Genomic DNA, 24,013 nt, shown 5'->3' on the forward strand with positions numbered 1-24,013 from the left:
TCACATTTGCACAACAGTTTGTGATTTTTAAAAAGTCCTCCTTAAAATTCATCCACATAATTGTGTGAATTTCCCCCCAATAGACACATTATTGTATGCAATTTCTCCTGATGTACACATTTTTGGAAACCGAAGTCCTCTAATATAATGCAATTTTGTGTGTGTGTGGGGGGGGGGGTTTCCATGAATATATGCATTTTTATGCACGCTTTCCCCCAATATATGCATTTTTGCACACGTAAGGGGTGTGCCTACAGCCACAGAACTGTTCTCAATCCAGGAATATGCTGCCATCAATTTGGAAAGGAAAACCCCACTCTCTCTCTCTCATAGGAACCATGCTCTAAACATGCAAGAGTCAGGAACAGCCAGAGCAGTACTCATTTCCTTAGAAGAGGGGTGCTTAGCCAGAAGGCTACCAAGAGAACCTCCCCGTTCTGTGGTTTCCAGCAATCTATGCCCACATTCACATCATGCATTTAAAGTGCTATGACCCCACTTGAAACAGTTATGGCTTCTCCCAAAGAACTGTGGGAGCCAGTGGCATAGCATAGGTCGCCAGGGCCCAGGGCAAGGTGCAAAAGGGGCGAGGGGCTATGGCTCACCTGTAGCATGCCCACAGGAAGCTCCACTGGTCTGGCCTAGGAGCCAAGGCACTCTGAGAGGAGATATGACAGCCATCTTTAAATATCTAAAAGGTTGTCACATGGAAGATGGAGCAAGCTTGTTTTCTCCTGCTCTAGAGGGTAGGACTCAGACCAATGGATTCAAGTTACAGGAAATGTAACTAAGCATCAGGAAGGACTTTCTGACACTAAGAGCTGGGTCTTAGCTGAAGAGAGATTCCAACAGGTACAACAATATACAGTGGTACCTTTGTTCTCAAACGCCTTGGTATTCAAATAACTTGGAACCCAAACACTACAACCCTGGAAGTAAGTGTTCCGGTTTGTGAATTTTTTTTGGAAGCCGAACATGCTCTGTTTTGAGTGTTACACTTCCAATTTGAGTGCTACGCTTTTGTTTTGAGTGCCACACTTCTGTTTAGAGTGTTACGCTGAGGTCTGTATGTTTTTGCTATTTATTTTGCATTTTTGTTTTTGCGGCTTTTTTTGTTTTTGTGACTGTGTGGAACCCAGTTCAGCTATTGATTGCTTGATTGTGTGACTGCAGTACGGTACATTGTTTATTGCTTTCGTTTTATGGCTCAATGGTCTCATTAGATAGTAAAATTCATGTTAAATTGCTGTTTTAGGGGTTGTTTTTAAAAGTCTGGAACGGATTAATCCATTTTGCATTACTTTCTATGGGAAAGCGCACCTTGGTTTTGGAACATTTGGTTTTGGAAGGGACTTCCAGAACGGATTAAGAACCAAGGTACCACTGTAATTGTGTATCTGGCTTCCTTTGTGATGAACACTATATCAACATAAAATCTACTTAAGAGGTACATAAGGCCTGCAAGAATTTGGAAGAATTGAAGCTATTGATGCTGAAGGTCCATGCTGTAAACTTAAAGCAATAGCTCAAAGACTTCCCAATTCTACGCTTCACAAGGAATACTTCTCTTCATACTGTAGCAAAAACTCATGTATAATGTGCCTAATGTTCTTGTTGCTCTAAGGTTTTTTCTCACACTTCCAGTGTCGGTGGCAAGGGGGAATGCAGTTTCTCAAAGCTCAAGCTTATAAAAACTTACATACAATCAGCGATGTTGCAAAAGAGTTGGCATGGCAAGTATATAAGTTGAACATACTCAAGTATCAGCACTTGAAGAAGAAGAAGACCTCAACAAATTGCTGACAAAATCTGAACATTTGAAAAGGAACTGCTGGCAAAATTTGAACATTTGAAAAGGAGAAGTAAGGTTTTGATGTGCCTGAAATTGAAACTTTTAAGAGACTTGAATTTTAACATCACAATGGACAAGAGTATTCAAAGTGATTTGTGTGCTAAAACATTTTCTTTTGTATTTGAGAAAGATCATCAAATATTGCTGTGTTTCACATTCTTGCAATTTAAAATAAATGTAGCAGTTTCAAGTTTTTTGCTTTTCTTTTTTTCTCTTCAAGTATGTTGCTTTTCAAAAGGGAAGTTAGCATTTTTCGGGGGCTGAGGAGGGGTGGGTGCAAGTAGCCTTGCCTAGGACACAAAATAGCTCTCTTAGCAACCAATCTTTCTTCACAGGAAACTTTGGGAACTGTAGTTCTGGGAGGAGAATAGTGGTCCCCTAAGAACTCTCAGCACCCTTAACCAAACAACAGTTCCCAAAATTCTTTGGGGGAATCCATGACTGTTTAAACTGGTGTGATAAATGTACAGTCATACCTCATGTTGCGTTAGGTTCATGTTGCGTCTTTTCGGCTTGTGAACGCGGTTTCACCGGGGGCTTTGCGCATGTGCAGAAGCATTCTGCTTGCTTCACACATGCGCAGAAGCACTCTATCGAACTCTGCGCTTGCGCAGAAGCACCACTCTAGTTGCGGACTTGGCTTCTGTTATTTGTACCACAGCACTTTACTGTGTCAATGTGACCTATGAATGTTTACTCAGAACGAAGTACCATGATAGGTTTTATCCAATGCTAACCCTATTTACAGCAGACCCACAGAAATTAATGAAGCTAAGGCTGCCATTTCTCTTAACTCCAACGGGTCTAGTTTTTGCAGGCCTAGCACTGGCTACACATCCTATTAAAGGGGCTTATATTCCCAGACACAGGACAGCAGGCTCCCTCATCCATTTTTAAGTGGTAAAACATTCCAGAGAATTGCACCCTCCACATTGAGTCAGAAGTGGTGCAGTCCACGGCAGGGGCTCTACCACTTCCTTTTGCTGCAAGGTGCAACCAGGGCCAGATTTAGGTTTGATGAGGCCCTAAGCTACTGAAGGTAATGGGGCCCTTTATATGTCCAGCTGTCCTTTGTCAACAATAAATTGTCACTGTTTTTTGTGTTAAATATATGCTATATGGTAATTTATGGACCTAATAGGTCCATACACTTGCTGTATGTAGGTTTTATTTTATTTTATTTTTATCTTATATTTTGGAAATATACATCCAGGGTTTTTTTCTTAATTTTTTTGGGGCCCCCAAGGGACACAGGTGGTGCTGTGGGTTAAACCTCAGAGCCTAGGGCTTGCCGATCAGAAGGTCCGCAGTTTGAATCCTCATGACGGGGTGAGCTCCCATTGCTCGGTCCCTGCTCCTGCCAACCTAGCAGTTCGAAAGCACATCAAAGTGCAAGGAGATAAATAGGTACCACTCCGGTGGGAAGGTAAACAGCATTTCCGTGCACTGCTCTGGTTCGCCAGAAGCGGATTAGTCATGCTGGCCACATGACCCGGGAGCTGTTCACAGGCTCCCTGGACCTAATGGTCAGGGGTCCCTTTACCTTTACCTTTTAAGGGAGTGGGGCCCTAAGCTATAGCTGTTTAACTTATAGGTAAATCTGGCACTGGACAAATCCAGCCACGGAAAATTTAACAGCTTCTCTTAATTCTTCTTTCTAGGGACTGGAAGGAGTGTGCGTGTCTTGAGAGAAAAGTGGAATCTGGCAAAAAGTCAGGATTGGATGTTTGGAATTTCCAACGCAAGCACATTATTGCTTTTCAAATTTGCACTGGAGAGCTACCCTTGCCGAATATGAATTTTTTAAGACAATATATTTAACTTGCAGGTTTAAATGCCTTAAAAAAAATAAGGGAAATGCTTCCATTTTTATAGAACTATTTCCATAACTCAACTTCTCCAACATTCCATAATTTGGGGTGTGTGTGTGAATGGTTTAAATTAAAATATTGCTTACAAGAGATCTCCCCACACCCCACACCCCACACCCCCGTGGCTTTCTTAGAAAAGGGTGAGGGGCGGATCTGAATGGTCGTCTTTAACCAGCCCCCTTCCCCATTCATCCCTGCCAGAGAGGCGCCCCTGGAGGCTATAAAAGGCAACGGAGGCGCCTTGGCCGGAGGCCGCTTGCTAATTTGGGGCTCTCGCCCACCGCCTCCCTCCGCCCCATCGCTTTGGGCCAGCCAATCGCGAGGCGGCAGCTGCTATAAAGGGTCGCGGCCGTCCCACTGCCTCTCGCTTTTCGCTGCTAGTTTAGGGTAGGCGAGCTGTGTGTTCCCCGGAGGGGACGAGAGAAGGGATCATTCCTGTCGCCAGAGCCGCGGAGAGAGAGGGATGCTGCGCGTCCGGTGCTTGCGAGGAGGGAGCCGGGGGGCCGAAGCCGTGCATTACATCGGGTCCAGGGTAGGTGCGGAGACCCCGGTGCGGGCGATCCTAAACCTAGAATTACCTGGGCGCTCGGATGGCTCGCTCTGGGCAAGGGGAGGAAAGAACAGTTCTCCAAGGATCGAGGCCGTGCGCTCTATTTATATGGGTGCAACTTTAACAAAAGTATATTTTTAAATATTCTTATATTTAAAAACAACCCCGTCTCACTTTGCGCCATGAAAACATACTAGAATTTGCAGTGAAAAGGTTTCTCTCCCTTGGGACGGTGTTAAAAAAATTAACATTCGACTACTTTCTAGGCAAGGCAAGCCCCCTAAACAGTATTTTAAAGCAGAACTTAATTTGAGAGGAAGAAGGACATGATTGGGGGAAAGTGAATCTGTGCATGTGCAGAGTGCAGAGTGCATTCCTCTCGCCGCTGGACGCTGCTTGCTCATCAGAGCAGGACTTACGGAGTAAGAGCGTGACTTCGCTGAGGCTTGGAGACGCTCTTATCTTCTCCTATTCGGAATGGGACCGGGCTATGATTAACAGCTTCTCTTAATTCTTCTTTCTAGGGACTGGAAGGAGTGTGCGTGTCTTGAGAGAAAAGTGGAATCTGGCAAAAAGTCAGGACTGAATGTTTGGAATTTCCAACGCAAGCACATTCTTGCTTTTGAAATTTGCATTGGAGAGCTACCCTTGCTGAATATGAATTTTTTAAGACAATATATTTAACTTGCAGGTTTAAATGCCTTAAAAAAAATAAGGGAAATGCTTCCATTTTTATAGAACTATTTCCATAACTCAACTTCTCCAACATTCCATAATTTGGGGTATGTGTGTGAATGGTTTAAATTAAAATATTGCTTACAAGTTTGGGAACCAAATCCAAATTCACTTGAAACTCTTCCCCTCCCCCATCCCATTGTCCAAATTGCTTCCAGCTATTCATTGACTCATCTCTGGCCCTTTGTAGGGTATAAAATATTTTTTTTTTTACCTGATGCTTATGTGTGCATAAAAGAAAAAAACAGCTTGTGAAGGTTGCCTAATGTCTTCTTCTTGAGCTGATGATCACATTGCACTAACCTTAACCAAGCCTGTCTCTGCTCACACTGCAATCCTTGCAATAATCATAATTGCAAGAGTTGGAGCTTCATATTCTGTGGAGTTGTGTATATATCCGAATGGCATATGCAGGGTAGGTGAGAGACACAGAGGGGCTGCAGGTGTGTTTTAAAGCGGCTGATTGGGCACGGGGTTCGGTACTAGCTGAACAGCATCATGTATGCCACTTTTGCAAAATAATGCAACTCAGTGGTCCAGAATCTGCTTTGCACACAGATTCACTTCCTGGTATCTCCAGGTAGAGCTGGGAGAGAATATTGTTTGACATTGCTGAGCGAGGTGAACCCAATGGCCTGACAGCTTCCTGTGTTCCTCTGTTGCATCCTAGGCCCCTGTCTTGTCATGTAGAATCATAGAATTGTAGAGCTGGTAAAGGTAAAGGTAAAGGGGCCCCTGACCATTAGGTCCAGTCGTGACTGACTCTGGGGTTGCGGCGCTCATCTCGCTTTATTGGCCGAGGGAGCCGGCGTACAGCTTCCGGGTCATGTGGCCAGCATGACTAAGCCGCTTCTGGTGAACCAGAGCAGTGCATGGAAACGTCGTTTACCTTCCCGCCAGAGCGGTACCTATTTATCCTCTTGCACTTTGATGTGCTTTCGAACTGCTAGGTTGGCAGGAGCAGGGACTGAGCAACAGGAGCTCACCCCGTCGTGGGGATTCAAACCGCCAACCTTCTGATTGGCACGTCCTAGGCTCTCTGAACATACATGGCAGGTGGTCATCTTGGTAAAGCTGCTTTGGGCACAGTTAGTGGAAAGGCAGGTATGGATCTTTTCAAATAAGCAAAGCAATGATGGGTGTTATTTTGTAAATCTGATTTGACTAAGAATGCCCAGTAGGTACATGATATGAACACGCTCAACTGTCTCTTTCTGCGCCTTTGTGTGTACCTTTGGTTCCCAAACGGCTTAGTTGTTGAACAAATTGACTCCCAAACACCGCAAACCCAGAAGTAAGTGTTCCAGTTTGCGAACGTTTTTCGGAAGCCCGACATCCAACTCTGCTTCCGCTTGAGTACAGGAAGCTCCTGCAGCCAATCGGAAGCTGCATCTTGGTTTTTGAACAGTTTCAGGAGTCAAACGGACTCCCAGAACGGATTAAGTTCGAGAACCAAGGTACCACTGTACAGTGTTACCTCGGGTTACGTATGCTTCAGGTTACACACGCTTCCGGCTACATACGCTTCAGGTTACAGACTCCGCTAACCCAGAAATAGTGCTTCAGGTTAAGAACTTTGCTTCAGGATGAGAACAGAAATCATGCTCCGGTGGTGTGGCAGCAGCAGGAGGCCCCATTAGCTAAAGTGGTGCTTCAGGTTAAGTACAGTTTCAGGTTAAGTATGGACCTCTGGAACGAATTAAGTACTTAACCTGAGGTACCACTGTAATCTGTTGTGAGCGAGTTAAGGAAGGTGCCGCCTTGTCAACAGGACTTAACTTCAAGTCCTGGAATGTGCACTTTAGCAATGTGGACTCTCTCAGAGCATTCCTTCTCAGCCAGGTAAGAAGTTAGCCTCCAACACGACTTGCCTTACCAGGGAGGTGCCAAAGTTCAAGGTGCGCCATTCTTCTCAGATTGACACATAGCAGTTGTGTTGACAGCTGTAAGAGATTCCTCCCTCTCCTGCCCCAATCTGTCCATGTCTGCTAGTTGTGAAGTTGGCTATGTATTTCCTGCGGTAAGCAGAGGCGATATGCATCTGAATACCACTTGCTGGAACGGGTGGCACTGTGGGTTAAACCACAGAGCCTAGGACTTTGCGATCAGAAGGTCGGCAGTTCAAATCCCTGCAACAGGTTGAGGTCCCATTGCTTGGTCCCTGCTCCTGCCCACCTTGTAGTTCGAAAGCACATCAAAGTGCAAGTAGATAAATAGGTACTGCTCCGGCGGGAAGGTAAAAGGTGTTTCCATGCGCTGCTCTGGTTCACCAGAAGCGGCTTAGTCATGTTGGCCACATGACCCGGAAGCTGTATGCCGGCTCCCTTGGCCAATAAAGAGAGATGAGCTCCGCAACCCCAGAGTCATCCACGACTGAACCTAATGGTCAGGGGTCCCTTTACCTTTACTACATTTAGGGAGGCCACTGTTGCGCCCCTGTCCTGCTGCCTTATACTGAGCCGCTTATCCATCTTGCTCAGTATTATCTACACTGACTAATAGCATCCTTCCAGCATTCCAGACTGGTTTCTCTCCCAGCCCTACCTGGAGATCCTCAGGAATGAACCTGGAATCGTCTGCATGCAAGGGAGATGCTACTTGCGCTGGGCTGCAGCCCCTCCTAAAAAGCCCAGTCAAAGGCGACTATGGGGTTGCGGCGCTCATCTTGCTTTCAAGCTGAGGGAGCCGGCGTTTGTCCACAAACAGCTTTCCGGGTCATGTGGCCAGCAGGACTAAACTGCTTCTGGCACAACGGAACACCGTGATAGAAACCAGAGCGCATGGAAACACGTTTACCTTCCTGCCACAGCAGTACCTATTTATCTACTTGCACTGGTGTGCTTTTGAACTGCTTGGTTGGCAGGAGCTGGGACAGAGCTCAGAGTCAGCCACGACTGGACCTAATGGTGAGGGGTCCCTTTACCCTTTACCTTTCCGTGAGGCGTGCTAGCAGATGCAAAGGGGAGCCACACAATTGAAAGGGTTCCTCCCCCCCCCCCCCCCCGCCCAAGACAGGTCAGATCTTTGCTCTAACACAAGGAGACATCAGCGGCATCTACAGTAAGAAAGGGAAAGGGTAAAGGGACCCCTGACCATTAGGTCCAGTCGCGGACGACTCTGGGGTTGCAGCGCTCATCTTGCTTTATTGGCCAAGGGAGCCGGCGTACAGCTTCCAGGTCATGTGGCCATCATGACTAAGCCACTTCTGGTGAACCAGAGCAGTGCACAGAAACGCCGTTTACCTTCCCGCCGGAGCAGTACCTATTTATCTACTTGCACTTTGACGTGCTTTCGAACTGCTAGGTTGGCAGGAGCAGGGACCGAGCAACGGGAGCTCACCCCGTTGCGGGGATTCGAACAGCCTGATCGGCAAGTCCTAGGCTCTGTGGTTTAACCCACAGCGCCATCTGCGTCCCACGCCTCACGTAGGGAAGGGTTATTTCGCTCCCGCCGTTCCCTCTCTTTTGCTGAGCCAGCAGGCATGCATACCCCTCCCATATTGGGTCGGGGAATGTTGATCATTAACAGCCTGCAACAGGATAGGGCATATTTGCTCATCCGCAGCTTCGCTGTCTAGCCTTTCCCAACAGCTGGTGTGGAACAACTGCAACCAGCTTCTTTTAAGTAGCTTGGAATGCTCAGCTTTGCAGAGCAGGGAGAAATTGTCCTCAAGCCTGATCCAGTTATGCCAGAGCAGTTTTTGGGTTTTTTGGGAGGGGAGCAAGCAAAGCGTATATCCCTATGTGTTGTGCCTTGCATGGAAGTAGATGTCCCAAATTCAGAAAAGTACCTTCCACTGTGTACACAGGCACTGGAGAGCTGGAGCCAATCCTCTCTCCCTTATATTCTGCATTCTGGATAGGAAGCTAAGCCCCTGTAATGTGGCCCTCCAAGCCTCCTATCTGGCCCTTCCCAGCTGCACCCCACTCTCCACAGGCAGTGTTAGAAACTCAGATATATAATCTAGGCACCAAATGGCTCCTTAAACCAGGGTCAGTGTTGCCAAAACGGAATGCCTAGTTGCCATTTCTGGGACAGACGGCTCGAAAGTCATATTTTGCAATGTGACTTTTTGGTTCCTGAAATTCATTCTGATTGTGCAGATGAAATATAACAGGTAGAAAATTCTGCAGGATGAACTGTTGCTGATGTGTGTGAAGACAGTCAAGGGAAGTTTTTAATGACTGATGTTTTAATGCATTTTTAATCTTTTGTTGGAAGCCGCCCAGAGTGGCTGGGGAAACCCAGCCAGATGGGTGGGGTATAAATTATTATTATTATTATTATTATTATTATTATTATTATTATTATTAAGATCCCAAAGCACGTACCTCCAGATGTTGAAGACGTTAGGCCAGGGGTCAGCAAACTTTTTTAGCAGGGTGCCGGTCCACTGTCCCTCAGACCTTGGGGGGCGGGCGGACTATATTTTGAAAAAAATATATGAATGAATTCCTATGCCCCACAAATAACCCAGAGATACATTTTAAATAAATACATTTATATATTTTAAATAAAATGACACATTCTACTCATGTAAAAACACACTGATTCCTGGACTGTCCACGGGCCGAATTTAGAAGGTGATTGGGCTGGATCCGGCCCCCAGGTCTTAGTTTGCCTACCCATGCATTAGGCAGCATTCTGCCCCCTCCCCCGGGCATTTTCACTTGGTTGCAAGTGGCCAAAAGCCAGGTGCAAAATGTACCTGGTGAATTTCAAACTTTGCACCCTGCTTGAGTGATTTTGCCTGGCTGGAATGTGTCCTTGAGCTGTGACCAGAGGGATGCATGAGTGTGTCTTTAAATCAGCCTCGTACCAAAGGCATTATTTATGTTTTTTTCTGATGACTGTTGCCTCCTTCCACTGCTGACATGTGGCACCCAGAAGGTTGCCCATGATTGGAACTTGGCCCATGGGCTGCAAGAGTTTCTCCACCCCTTGAGACAAGGTGAAGCAGCCTGGATGAAGAGCAGTGCAAGACCACTGTGGCTCCAATCCTCATGCAGCGAAGGGAGTTCCAGACCAGTCCAGCATTGCTACATAAACGTCAGGGGGGATTGTACCAGACAATTTCCTGCATGTCTCATGTTAATTGTAACAGACCCTCCAGAGTGGCTGGGGAAACCCAGCCAAATGGGCAGGGTATAAATAATATATTATTATTATTATTATTATTATTATTATTATTATTATTATTTCCCTCTTTTCCAGGGACAGTCCCAAATATCCAAGGATAGTCCCAGATTTACAGAAGCCATCCCAGTTTCTAATTTGATCGCCCGGAATGTCCCACTTTTCCTTAGGACATCCCTATTTTCATCAGAGAAATGAGTTATCCAACTCCATAGCCATCTGAAGGCAGCCCTGTATAAAGGTAAAGGGGCCCCTGACCATTAGGTCCAGTCATGGCTGACTCTGGGGTTGCAGCGCTCATCTCGCTTTATTGGCCGAGGGAGCCGGCGTACAGCTTCCGGGTCATGTGGCCAGCATGACTAAGCCGCTTCTGGCGAACGAGAGCAGCGCATGGAAACGCCATTTACTTTCCCACCGGAGCGGTACCTATTTATCCTCTTGCACTTTGACGTGCTTTCGAACTGCTAGGTTGGCAAGAGCAGGGACCAAGCAACAGGAGCTCACCCCGTCGTGGGGATTCAAACCACTCACCTTCTGATCGGTGAGCCCTAGGCTCAGTGGTTTAACCCACAGCGCCACCCGCGTCCCTGCAGCCCTATATAGGGAAGTTTTAAAATGTTTAGTTATGTTTTTATATACAGTGGTGCCCCGCAAGACAAATGCCTCGCAAGACGAAAAACCCGCTAGACGAAAGGGTTTCCATTTTGGAGGTGCTTCGCAAGACGAATTTTCCTATGGGCTTGCTTCGCAAGACGAAAATGCGAGTTTTTCTGACTTTCCCCCCTTTCCCCCCCTTTTTCTAAGCTGCTAAGCCGCTTATCCGCTAAGCCGCTAAAAGCCGCTAAGCCGCTAATAGCGCTAAGCCGCTAATGGGCTTGCTTCGCAAGACGAAAAAACCGCTAGACGAAGAGACTCGCGGAACGGATTAATCTCGTCTTGCGAGGCACCACTGTATGCTGGAAGCTGCCCAGAGTGGCTGGGGCAGCCCAGTCAGATAAGTGAGGTAAAAAGAGTAAAATAATAATAATATGAATAATAACAAAATAGGATATCCCTATTTTCATCGGAGAAATGTTGGAGCGTATGTTGGAAGTATGGGGAGAGCCGTGGCTCAGTAGCAGACCATCTTTTGTAAAGATTCCTCTCCCCGGTGAGGTGTGTTGTGTTGTGTCATGTCCTGGCTTGGATACGTTTACATTAGCAACTTTTGTTGACTGCTCACTCCTGGTGCTGAAATTCTTACTGCTTGCTGTTCATGCTGGCCCCGCTCCACCGAATGTTTTCTGGTGATATAGGGCAGTCGGCACAGTCGCTTCCCTCCCTCAAGCGCTTTGCGTTTACTCTCCCTCTGCAAATAGACCCTGCACAGCTGTGCAGGATCTTGCATACAACACAGCCCCTTCTCTGGAGCTGCTGAAAGGGTTTGCGGGGCCCAGAGCAAACCCAAATCAGGTCCCATGCTTCTGGTCTGGGGTGTTGGGGACAGGACTTGTGTACACTTTTGTGCCTGCACCTGATTTCACTTACTGCATTTTCAGAATTTTTATGAGCACAAGAAGGCAGCAGTGCTTGAGCTCGTTCCTTTTTCCTGAACTGGGTCCTTGTGCTTTTGAGGCTTGAGAGTTCTCTTCAAGCACAGGAAAGTAAATTGCGCTGTTCAGCATTAGTCTTCTGATTTTTGTGCAATTGGCATGAAGGGCTGAAGGCTTTTAAAAAGTGTCTTTGACTGAACGTGCTTTGAAACCTCCCTTCGAACCGGTTCCCTTTCTTTGCTAATTGTAAATCTGAAGAGCGGCTGGAAGACATTGTGGAGGGGGGGCTTGCAGGCATGCTCCTGCAACCCCCCACTTTTACTCATTGTGTATTCAGGTGAATGTTCGAGCACTTGCGATGTTCCTGCTCACAGGAAAAAGAAATCACGATTCTGCACATTGCTGGTGCAAGCAATCTCACACACGAGGAGTTCATTTGCACAGATCATGCATGAACCTGCTTGCAAGTGTGTGAGGCGCTAAAATTTACTTTCTTTTTTTAAAAAAGAATCATGCACCACACGAAAACAAAGATCACCACAGCCAATCACAAACAAACAACCACATTCTAGGCCAACCCCAACCTCTCTCACCACCAAAGAAACACAAATAAACAGCAGAGAACCTGCATGAGCAACGCTGACACCAAACCCTACATACATTAAGCAAAATAGAGCTTAAGCTTTTAATGTTTAATAGATTATTGTATTTTAATGTTTTGTTGGAAGCCGCCCAGAGTGGCTGGGGAAACCCAGCCAGATGGGCGGGGTATAAATTTTATTATTATTAATAATAATAATAATAATAATAATAATAATAATAATAATAAATAATATCGCCAGCCGACCCCACCCCCACCCATCTCCCCCCTTCCCCCCGAATGTCTCAACAAATGAAACTGATTTGTAAAAATGTTACATGGAAAAAATACGAGAGACATTACACATACTTCTGTAAAACAAGAAAATCTTTAATAATAATAAAAAAGAATCTTGCCATTCAAATACTCGAGGCAAATGAAATGGAGAACCTTTCTTCCCTAGAAGAGAATCGTTGTCTTGGCCACTGTGAGGATGGAGCTTCTTGGATGTATATGTGTGTGTGTGCTGTCGAGATCATGAGGACTAGCTCCTTGGCTCCTCGCTTAGCAGAATGATGTTTAAAGAATCTAAATTAATGAAGTGACCTCCCCCCCCCACTTTTTGTTTTTTCATTAAAGCTTGGACGCGTCTTCACAGGATGGGTGCAGCGAACTTTCCAGAGCACCCACGCGGCTGCAGCCTCTCAGACGACCTGTGCTGTTGCTGATGAAAATAACAAGGCCCCTGACCCTGTTCCCGAGGATTGCCCAGTTTGCTCATACAACGAATGGGACCCGCTTGAGGAAGTCATTGTGGGGAGAGCCGAAAATGCCTGCGTTCCTCCTTTCTCTGTGGAGGTCAAGGTAAACCATTTGCTGTCTACGTCGCAAGACTTTATGTATGCCCTTTGCAGCTTCCCACTTCTGCAAACGCTGGAGAGGTTTTGCAATAACAGGCTTTTACAATGTCTGTTTTGCTACGAGTACCGAAGACTTTTAATAGCAATTGCAGGATTCTGGGTGCCTGCCTGCTACCCCCAATCAATAAAAGTTATTGCAAGAAAAAAAATTGGCTTGCTTCCAATTTCGTAGCTCTTACAAGGAGGGAATTGCAAGCTCAGACAGACAGTCTGCATCTAGAGTAGAAGCCTATGTACAGTGGTGCCCCGCAAGACGAATGCCTCTCAAGACGAAAAACCTGCTAGACGAAAGGGTTTTCCGTTTTGGAGGTGCTTCGCAAAACAAATTTCCTATGGGCTTGCTTCGCAAGACGAAAATGTCTTGCGAGTTCCTGCGGGGTTTTTTTCTCTCCCCCCCCTTTTTCTAAGCCGCTAAGCCACTTATCTGCTTATCTGCTAAGCCGATAAGCGGGCTTGCTTCGCAAGATGAAAAAACCGCTAGACGAAGAGGCTCGCGGAACGGATTCTTTTCGTCTTGCGAGGCACCACTGTATCATTCATAGAGTCCTGAATTGTTTAAGCCTTTATAGGTCAAAACCAGCACTTTGAATTGGGCCTGGAAACTAATTGGCAGCCGGTTTAGTCAGTGTAATACTGACTGTAAAACTGTTTTGCCCCAGTGAGCCCCTTGGCTGCCAAAGTCTGCACCAGCTGAAGTTTCTGAACAGTCTTCAGAGGCAGCCCTATGTACAGCACGTTGCAGTAATCTAACCTAGAGGTTACCAGAGCATAAACAACAGCAGTTAGGCTATCCCTTGCAGACAGGGGCGCAGCTGGGCCACCAGCCAAAGCTAATAGAAGGTACTCAGGGCCACCGAGGCCACCTGAGCCTCAAGTGACAGCAAGGGATTCAGAAGTACCCCCAAGCTGCATACCCGCTCCTTCAGAGGGAGTGTAACGCCATCAAGAGCTGGCAATCTCCCAGCCATCCAGTCTGGGGAAGTGCCACTTGTATGGCCTCCATCTTATCTGGATTGAGCTTCAATTTGTTGGCTCTCATTTCCATTTCTGAGGCAAGACACCCGTCCAGCACCTCCACTGCCATGCCTGCAGATGTACAGTGGTGCCTCGCAAGACGAAATTAATCCGTTCCGTGAGGCTCTTCGTATAGCGGTGTTTTCGTCTTGCGAAGCAAGCCCATTGACAGCTTAGCGGATTAGCGCTATTAGCGGTTTTGCGGCTTTTAGCGGATCAGCTGATAAGCGGCTTAGCGGCTTAGGAAAAGGGGGAAAAAACCCCGCAGGAACTCGCAAGACATTTTCGTCTTGCGAAGCAAGCCCATAGGGAAATTCGTTTTGCGAAGCGCCTCCAAAACGGAAAACCCTTTCGTCTAGCGGGTTTTCTGTCTTGCGAGGCGTTCGTCTTGCGGGGCACCACTGTAAAGGAGAAATAGAGATTTGTGTCATCAGCATATTGTTGGCAACATACTCTGAACCTCCGGATAACCCTGTAAGTAAAGGGTGGCCAAGTTCTGTACAGTGGTACCTCGGGTTACATACGCTTCAGGTTACAGACTCCGCTAACCCAGAAATAGTACCTCGGGTTAAGAACTTTGCTTCAGGATGAGAACAGACATCGTGCTCTGGCGGCACGGCAGCAGCAGGAGGCCCCATTAGCTAAAGTGGTGCTTCAGGTTAAGAACAGTTTCAGGTTAAGAACGGAACTCCGGAACGAATTAACCCGAGGTACCACTGTATTCTTGTAGTGGAGCTGGGGGTGGGGTGGGCTACCTACTCTATGCAGCTGTTGTAAAAGTGTGGGGCTGAAACTTTATGTCACCCCACAAAATCTCTCCTAAGTGCTCAGTGTCTGTAGTAGTCAGTAGCCTGCAGTAGTAAGAGCAGCCTTCATCAAGCTGGTTTCCTTCAGATATTTCGGAGTGCAATTTCCATTAGCTTTGGCTGTCACACGGAGGAAACATGGAAAACTGCTTTAGAGTCAAACCAGGGACGTGCAGTGATGGGGCCATCAGATCCGGCACTTAGGCTGCTGGTTGACAAACCCATATTAATTTTATTATATCATGCTTCTGCACTTACTTTCACAGTTTATTTAGAGAGCAAACCCTAAACACGCTTGCTAAGGAGGAAGGATTACGGAGCACAATGAGAATTACTTTAGAGTCAACATTCATTCAGCTGCGCTGTCAGCCCAGCATTCGTATTCCAGATCTTGTTTGACATTTGCATGCTGCCAGATTAATCTGGCTGCAAAGAACACTATCGGCTGCAGGTAGAGAAGTAAATACACTGATAATATTTGAGTGGCTTGACAGGCACATGGAAGCGATGCGGTTTAGAAAGTGAAGCAAGAAACCTCTAAGAGACGGAGCTGCTTCACAGGTCAATTTTCGGGGGGTGGGTGGGTTGCATAGGGTTGCCATATAAAAGGTAAAGGGACTCCTGACCATTAGGTCCAGTCGTGGCCGACTCTGGGGTTGTGGCGCTCATCTCACTTTATTGGCTGAGGGAGCCGGCGTACAGCTTCCGGGTCATGTGGCCAGCATGACTAAGCTGCTTCTGGCGAAACCAGAGCAGTGCACGGAAACGCCATTTACCTTCCCGCCGGAGCGGTACCTATTTATCTACTTGCACTTTGACGTGCTTTGGAACTGCTAGGTTGGCAGGAGCAGGGACCGAGCAATGGGAGCTCACCCCGTTGCGGGGATTCGAACCACTGACCTTCTGATCGGCAAGTCCTAGGCTCTGTAGTTTAACCCACAGCGCTACCCAGGGTTGCCATATATTGAAGAGCAAAAAGAGGGCAGCCTGAGATGTTGCCAACTTGAGACGGGGAAAGAGGTGCGCGGGGCTCTTGCTGCCACGCCCCTGTGCCTGTTTCCCAGCTCAGGTTGGCAGTGCCTGTGGCGTGCAGAACAGCCCGAGCCCCAATCCTTGGCATGACCTGATCTTTGCTGCGACAGCCTCGCTCCACTGCGACGCTTCTGGGGTACAGGACCCTCCCAAACATAAACATGCTCCCCAACCCAGACATTTCCTTTAAAATGTAAAAATCTGCCCGGATGGGCATGTTGGCACCCAAAATGAGGACACGTCCAGGTTTCCCCAGATGTCTGGCAACCCTAGGGAAACTGTTCTTAACCTGAAGCACCACTTTAGCTAATGGGGCCTCCTGCTGCCGCCTCACCGCCAGAGCACGATTTCTGTTCTCATCCTGAAGCAAAGTTCTTAGCCTGAGGTACTATTTCTGGGTTAGCGGAGTCAGTAACCTGAAGTGAATGTAACCCGAGGTACCACTGTATCAGGAAACAGTGTTTCCAAGCAGACCCCTATAATCTCGTACTTGTGTGGCTTCTGATAAGAGTCTCCAGGCCCCTGGAATGACACCAAGGGAAGTTTGCGACAGTTTCCCAACAGAGTTGAGAGGGTAGCTGTGGCGATCACACAGGGTCCCCGGACGTTTGACGGTCTATTGACCCTGTGCCACCACTGTGATTGCTTTCCCGCTGCCACCAACCCGTTTCTCTCGGGTACACACTGAGTCCAGACAATTGTTAACCTTAACAAATAACCAAGTTTATTTTATAGGCATGAAAAAGTTTATGGTTTCAGTTAATTTTTATTGGCAGTTTCTTAATCTTAGTTGTTTTACTGACCTATATGTTCCTAACAACTTCAAATTGATTATCCCAACTATCTATCTGACTCCACCTAACAGTTCTTCTCACTCTCTCACAACACAACTCGACCAACCCACAGACTTATCCTCCCTCTTCTCCAACTCCCAACTGACTTTCCAACAACTCCAACTCTATTTTTTAAAAAATAATATTTATTAAAAATTTTAAGGGTTACAAAAAGCAAAAGTAAAAGCACCATATTAAACAAGAACAAAACAACACATCAGAATAAGGAAAAAAGAAGAAGAAGAAAAAAACACAACTAATCTTCCCATAACTTATCTTTCATCTGCTTGTTTCATTGACCTCCCTTTTTTGTATTCTAATTCGGTTAACTATTTCAGCAAATCCTTTCCATCTTTTCCAATTTTTGTTCTGTAATTTATCTCAATATGATGTAACTTTACTTTCCCTCCTTTCACCAATTAACAGTCTATTTTTTCCTAAACCCTTATAACATTTCTGCTAAAACCGCATAACTTCATTCCAACATCCTTCTAACATTCATTAATTTTACAATGTTTCTGTAAATAGTCTTTAAATTTCTTCCAATCTTCCTCCACCGACTCTTCTCCCTGGTCTCGGATTCTGCCAGTCATTTCCGCCAGTTCCATGTAGTCCATCACCTTCATCTGCCATTCTTCCCGGGTGGGTAAATCTTGTGTCTCCAACTCTAACTCCTCCCCTTGGGTTCCCACTGGCCAATCACTTCACACTCATTGAACCCTTTCCTTATGATCCACCTAATAGGCAAACGCCATAGTACCAAACCACTTTTATATATTTTATTTGTAAAAGGGTGCCTATTATTATTTTTTAAAAGTGCATTTATCACAGCCTGCAATGAGTGGTTCGACATGTAGGTTCCGAGTTGCTGAGCTGGCAGTCTCTGAAGGTCGTGCTTATGTTACAGGTTTCATTCCAGGCCATTTCTGAGTCTCCAGGACTGAGTCCTGCTGGCAGAAAATCTCGGGCTGTGTACTGTACATTTGGCCGCCGCTGCAGCAATTCATCTTCTAGCTGTCTAAAGGCCTTCTTAACATTTTCCTACTGAAACTTAAATACAGTGACAGATGTTCACTGTTGGCTGAGCTCGCTGCTCTGCTGACCTCTTTTTTTAGCAGCCGGTGGAGGGGCAGGGGGCAGTATTTATTTATTTTTTTAAAGCCACATTCACTTATTCATTGACTTGTTCAAAGCCTTAATACGTGGCATTCACATATAATGAATCGCATATGTGCAAAGCTTTGCTTGCGTTCTGTGGAAGGCGGCTGGCTGCAACACTCATTCCACTACAGTGGTACCTCGGGTTAAGTACTTAATTTGTTCTGGAGGTCCGTTCTTAACCTGAAACTGTTCTTAACCTGAAGCACCACTTTAGCTAATGAGGCCTCCTGCTGCTGCTGCTGCGCCGCCAGAGCACAATTTCTGTTCTCATCCTGAAGCAAAGTTCTTAACCTGAAGCAGAGTCTGTGACCTGAAGCAGAGTTCTTAACCTGTTAGCGGAGTCTGTAACCTGAAGCGTATGTAACCTGAAGCATATGTAACCCGAGGTACCACTATGGGTTTTTTTCTGCATGTACATAAGAGGAAGGTGACAGATGTATTGTACAGTGGTACCTCAGGTTACACACGCTTCAGGTTACAGACTCCGCTAACCCAGAAATAGTATCTCGGGTTAAGAACTTTGCTTCAGGATGTGAACAGAAATCGTGCTCCAGTGGCGCAGCGGCAGTGGGAGACCCCATTAGCTAAAGTGGTGCTTCAGGTTAAAAACAGTTTCAGGTTAAGAACAGACCTCCGGAACGAATTAAGTACGTAACCAGAGGTACCACTGTATTGGTACTTCTCGCGGCCGCGGCCCTGAAACCGGAAGTTTATTTCAGGCATTTTGTACCCTGCCTTTGAAGGAAAAATGACCGTCAGAGCAGCTTACATAAATCCAGTACTAAGGTGGTTTCTGACTTGAGGCTCACTGTCTAAAAAGTCATGACACGTGAGGAAAAAGGAACTGGAGGGAGGAGGAAGAAAGCAGGCTCAAAAAAGAACGTTCGGGTCAGGCACCCCCTTCCCTCAGGCAGCTGACTTAATGGCAGCCACTGCACCCAATTCCTACAAGTCTTAACTAGGGGTGTTGAACAATTTTGATGGAAACAGGTGTAGAAATTGCCAGTGTAATAATGTTCCTTGTGTTTGTATATTTTGCTAGAAGAAGCCCAGAGTGGTGGCATATAAATAATAGAGGGGGGAAAGGCTGACACAAGGTTGCCCAGTTAACTTTGTGCTGAATGGGGATTTGAACTCAGGTCTTTCTAGTCTAAGCCCAGGACTCTAACTACTATGAAAAACTGTCCGGCAATCGCTCTTGTTTATCTCAGTGGAATTTCTCCTGCTTGCAGTTACAGGGGTGCCATGTGATTCAGGTGCCATGTGAATAGCAATAATTTTAATTTATTACCTCACATGGCTTGGTTCTGACAATTTAAAATACATTATTATTATTACTATTATTATTATTATTATTATTATTACAGTGGTACCTCGGGTTACAGATGCTTCAGGTTACATATGCTTCAGGTTACAGACTCCGCTAACCCAAAAATAGTACCTCAGGTTAAGAACTTTGCTTCAGGATGAGAACAGAAATTGTGTGGTGGCGGTGCAGCAGCAATGGGAGGCCCCATTAGCTAAAGTGGTACCTCAGGTTAAGAACAGTTTCAGGTTAAGAATGGACCTCCAGAACAAATTAGGTTCTTAACTTGAGGTACCACTGTATTTGAAATTATTTACCGCCCTATACCCGGAGGTCTCAGGGCGGTTCACAGAATAAAATCCAAATATAAAACCACAAAATACATAATCAAAATAAAAACAACAACCCAATAACCCCCACCCGGAAAAAGCACATTTCAAAAGGGCATAGGATCCTCACAGCATTTAAAGTAAGACCATTAACAAACCTAGACAGAAGCCACTCGTTGGAAAGACCATGATCTCAGAAATCTTTGCAGCAATATTTATTGGCAACCAAATTATCCAGGTGCCTTTCTGATACAAAGACAATAATAGCTTTGAAATAAGAGTGGGAAGGGAAAAAATTAGCTGTGGTTGTTGAGCAGATGTAATACTATTCAAAAATAGTTTTAAAAACTTAGAATTACAGAAAATGCAATCACCTGAATATACAAGTCCTATGAGATTGACATACTGTTGTTTAACTGTTAGTAGATGAATACAGAGTGATTCTTTGCAATATGCTGCTGGTTCATGTCTGCTTTTTCTCTGCTTTTTCTTTATTGATTACCAGGCGAATACCTATGAGAAGTACTGGGGGTTCTATCAGAAGTATGGAGGCCAGAGTTTTCCCCAGGATCATGTGAAGAAAGCAATTGCTGAAATTGAAGAGATGTGCAATATTCTGAAAATGGAAGGAGTGATTGTGAGAAGGCCAGAGCCACTAGACTGGTCAACCAAATATAAAACGCCTGACTTTGAGTCCACAGGTAATTGCTCAGTGACTTGGAATGTGCAGAATCGATTTAGAGCATGCCCACATCCAAGCCGTACATGTAAAGCACATGGGAATCCTGGGAAATGTGGTTTAAGGGTGCTGGGAATTGTAGCTCTGTGATGGGTAAGCTGCAGGATTCTCTGGAGGAAGCCATGACACTGAAAAGTGGTAAAAATGTGCTTAAAATGTACATTGTGGATGTGAACCATGTCTCCGTCTCCTCATTAGTTTATAAAGTATTGTTTATTCGTTATTGATGAGATTTGTTTCCTCTTTAAAAAAACACAAAAAAACTTTAAAGTCCTCGTGACAATTCATAAAGGACAACAGTAGCCTACTGTTAAGCAATTTAGTGTATTGCTATCTATAGTTTCACAGGGGATGCATGTTGTTTACAGTAAAACAGTACAGTCCCTTCTGTTAATCTAGATCAGGGGTTGGCAAGGCTTACTGAAATATACTCGGAGTCGAGAGTGGATTTCATGCTCTTTATTCAGCTCATAGTGGTGAGGAGGAATGGAAGTTCCCCCAGAATATCTGCTTTATATACATTATTTACACAATGGACCCCATGTGATTGGCTAATTCTGGGATTCTCCTGTAGGCCAATCAGGTTGCGGATTCACTTCCACCTGGAGCTGGATTGGGTGGCTCCTGTGGACCAATCAGGCTGCTGCATTCTGGATCCTATTCAACTCAGTACATAACACTTACCTTGCCTCCATGGGCCAGATTGCGGGTGCGTGTGAATGTGTGTGTCCACGATTTTCATCATCTGTGTCTGCGCAGACACAATTTCTGGCGCCACTCACGAGTCCCCACACTGCACTACTTCGGTTTAGCGCAGCACGTGGGGACTCGCCGAGTGGGTGGCTCGGTTTGGGGGCGGCTTGTGGGCCGGTAAAACGACCCCTGTGGGCTACTTGTGGCCCATGGGCCTTAGGTTGTCGGCCCCTGATCTAGATCTTGCTAGGCCTACATAGACATCACTGTTATGCAGTTGTGATGCGCTTTTAGGCACAGAGCGGAGCAGCCATGATGGATTAAAATGGATGACACGCTGAAACGTTTGTCTGTCCCGTACAAACTGCCTGAACTTGAGTGCACCGTTTTGCTGCTTTTTGATAAAGGCTTGGCACTCTGGTTAAGAGTGGCAGAAACACAGCCATGTCCCCAAAATAAGGTTGGGTCATAACACATTTTGGCAAACTGACGCTGGGAATCAGGTTGATTTGTTTCTGTTATGTTCAGTAGCCTGTTGTTTGTTTGTTTGCTTTACTCCCTCTTCCACTGGGTTGTTACCTAGCAAAATCGAACCTTGAATGGGATCCAGTGTGCAGGATTTGTGCCACTGTTGATTGGATCCCCAGATCAAACACTTTGTTCTTTTGGTAGGGATGTACGCAGCTATGCCAAGAGACATTCTGCTGGTCATTGGGAACGAGATCATTGAAGCGCCGATGGCTTGGCGCGCCCGTTTCTTTGAATACAGAGCGTACCGGCCCATCATCAAAGAGTACTTCCGCCGCGGATCAAAATGGACCACAGCACCAAAGCCCACCATGGCGGATGAACTTTATGACCAGGTATTACACGGGTGGCGCTGTGGGTTAAACCACAGAGCCTAGGACTTTCCGATCAGAAGGTCGGCAGTTCGAATCCCCGCAATGGGGTGAATTCCTGTTGTTCAGTCCCTGCTCCTGCCAACCTAGCAGTTCAAAAGCATGTCAAAGTGCAAGTAGATAAATAGGTACCACTCCGGCGAGAAGGTAAACGGCGTTTCCGTGCACTGCTCTGGTTCATCAGTCATGCTGGCCACATGACCCGAAAGCTGTACGCCGGCTCCCTTGGCTAATAAAGCGAGATGAGCGCTGCAACCCCAGAGTCGGTCACAACTGGACCTAATGGTCAGGGGTCCCTTTATCTTTACCTTTTATGATCCTTTTGGCTTTCAAGGAAGCAACTATGGTGGCAGGAGCAAGGGTACTTCCTGGTGTTATTGGAGTACAACTCCGATCATCCTTGACCATTGATTGGCCATGTTGGTGTTGGGAAAACGCCCTGGGAAGGCTGCAAACTTCCCCAAGTCTCCGGAGCATTCCCCGATGGCTCTCTCTGGCTATAAATCTTCCTCAGTCCAGAGTGGCTGGTAACAAGCGACTCTTCTCTCCTCAAAAGAGCACACCAGTCTTCTGGTATATCATAGCAGAAGAAAGACTCAATCGTAGTTCTAAAACTACTTTATTTACAGTCTTATATACAGAGGGAGGCGCATGGCACTGTGGGTTAAACCACAGAGCCTAGGACTTGCTGATCAGAAGGTCAGCGGTTCGAATCCCCGCGATGGGGTGAGCTCCCGTTGCTCAGTCCCTGCTCCTGCCAACCTAGCAGTTCAAAAGCAAGTCAAAGTGCAAGTAGAAGGTAAAAACGGCATTTCCATGCACTGCTCTGGTTTGCCAGAAGCGGCTTAGTCATGCTGGCCATATGACCTGGAAACTGTACGCCGGCTCCCTTGGCCAATAAAGCGAGATGAGCGCCACAACCCCAGAGACTGGACCTAATGGTCAGGGGTCCCTTTACCTTTTATATACAGAAACTCCATCAGTACACCTGTGCTCTCTGAACACCAGTACAGTGGTACCTCGTGTTAAGTACTTAATTTGTTCCGGAGGTCCGTTCTTAACCTGAAACTGTTCTTAACCTGAAGCACCACTTTAGCTAATGGGGCCTCCCACTGCCGCCATTCTGCCGGAGCACGATTTCTGTTCTCATTCTGAAGCAAAGTTCTTAACCCGAGGTACTATTTCTGGGTTAGCGGAGTCTGTCACCTGAAGCGTCTGTAACCTGAAGCATATGTAACCCGAGGTACCACTATACAGAACTGCAACACACACAGAAGTGAAACCAACTTCCAATAGTACAGTGGTACCTTAGGTTACATACGCTTCAGGTTACATACGCTTCAGGTTGCAGACTCCGCTAACCCAGAAATAGTGCTTCAGGTTAAGAATTTTGCTTCAGGATAAGAACAGAAATCGTGCTCCGGTGGCACGGCGGCAACAGGAGGCCCCCATTAGCTAAAATGGTGCTTCAGGTTAAGAACAGTTTCAGGTTAAGTACGGACCTCCGGAACGAATTAAGTACTTAACTCGAGGTACCACTGTACTCAGTTGGAAGAGATAACACACTTACTTTCTCATGCTCACTCAGACACTCACATGATCATAGTACCACTCGCTTGGATAGATAAAAATCCTAACAGTTGGCAGGGGCTGATGGGAGCTCAATGCCAACAATAATATCTGCAGGACGATCCGTGTTCCTCACCCCAGAACTCAGCGTTTGGCCACAGCATGTCTGCATTGGCAACCCTCCCTGCTAGAACTATCAGCCCTGGAAAAGCTTAGGCCAGGCTTCCTCAACCTCAGCCTTCCAGATGTTTTGAGACTACAATTCCCATCATCACTGACCACTGGTCCTGCTAGCTAGGGATCATGAGAGTTGTAGGCCCAAAACATCTGGAGGGCCGAGGTTGAGGATGTTAGTGTCTTCAGAACTCATAGGGTTAAGGAGTTCTGGGTGACGTCTGTCCATTCTGACGTGTGATTTGGAAGGAGGGAGGAGTTATTCCTCACTGCCTGTCTTTG

General features: G+C 46.3%; 1 protein-coding gene across 2 annotated transcripts in view; it reads left to right on the plus strand.

Annotated features, from left to right (window-relative positions):
- The first annotated feature begins 4,101 nt into the window (after positions 1 to 4,101).
- Positions 4,102 to 24,013, plus strand: part of GATM (glycine amidinotransferase) — a 36,015-nt gene continuing 16,103 nt past the window's right edge. For both annotated transcript variants that reach the window (XR_013833219.1, XM_079954341.1), the window contains exons 1-4: positions 4,102 to 4,255; positions 12,896 to 13,120; positions 20,163 to 20,358; positions 21,762 to 21,952. Coding sequence is in view for 1 of the 2 variants with exons in the window: in XM_079954341.1 (XP_079810467.1) it covers positions 4,187 to 4,255; positions 12,896 to 13,120; positions 20,163 to 20,358; positions 21,762 to 21,952 (681 nt within the window). In the remaining variant the exon portion in view is untranslated. The remainder of the gene's footprint in view (positions 4,256 to 12,895; positions 13,121 to 20,162; positions 20,359 to 21,761; positions 21,953 to 24,013) is intronic.

The sequence above is a fragment of the Podarcis cretensis genome, assembly GCF_951804945.1.
Source record: "Podarcis cretensis genome assembly, chromosome: 14".
NCBI classification, from domain to species: domain Eukaryota; kingdom Metazoa; phylum Chordata; class Lepidosauria; order Squamata; family Lacertidae; genus Podarcis; species Podarcis cretensis.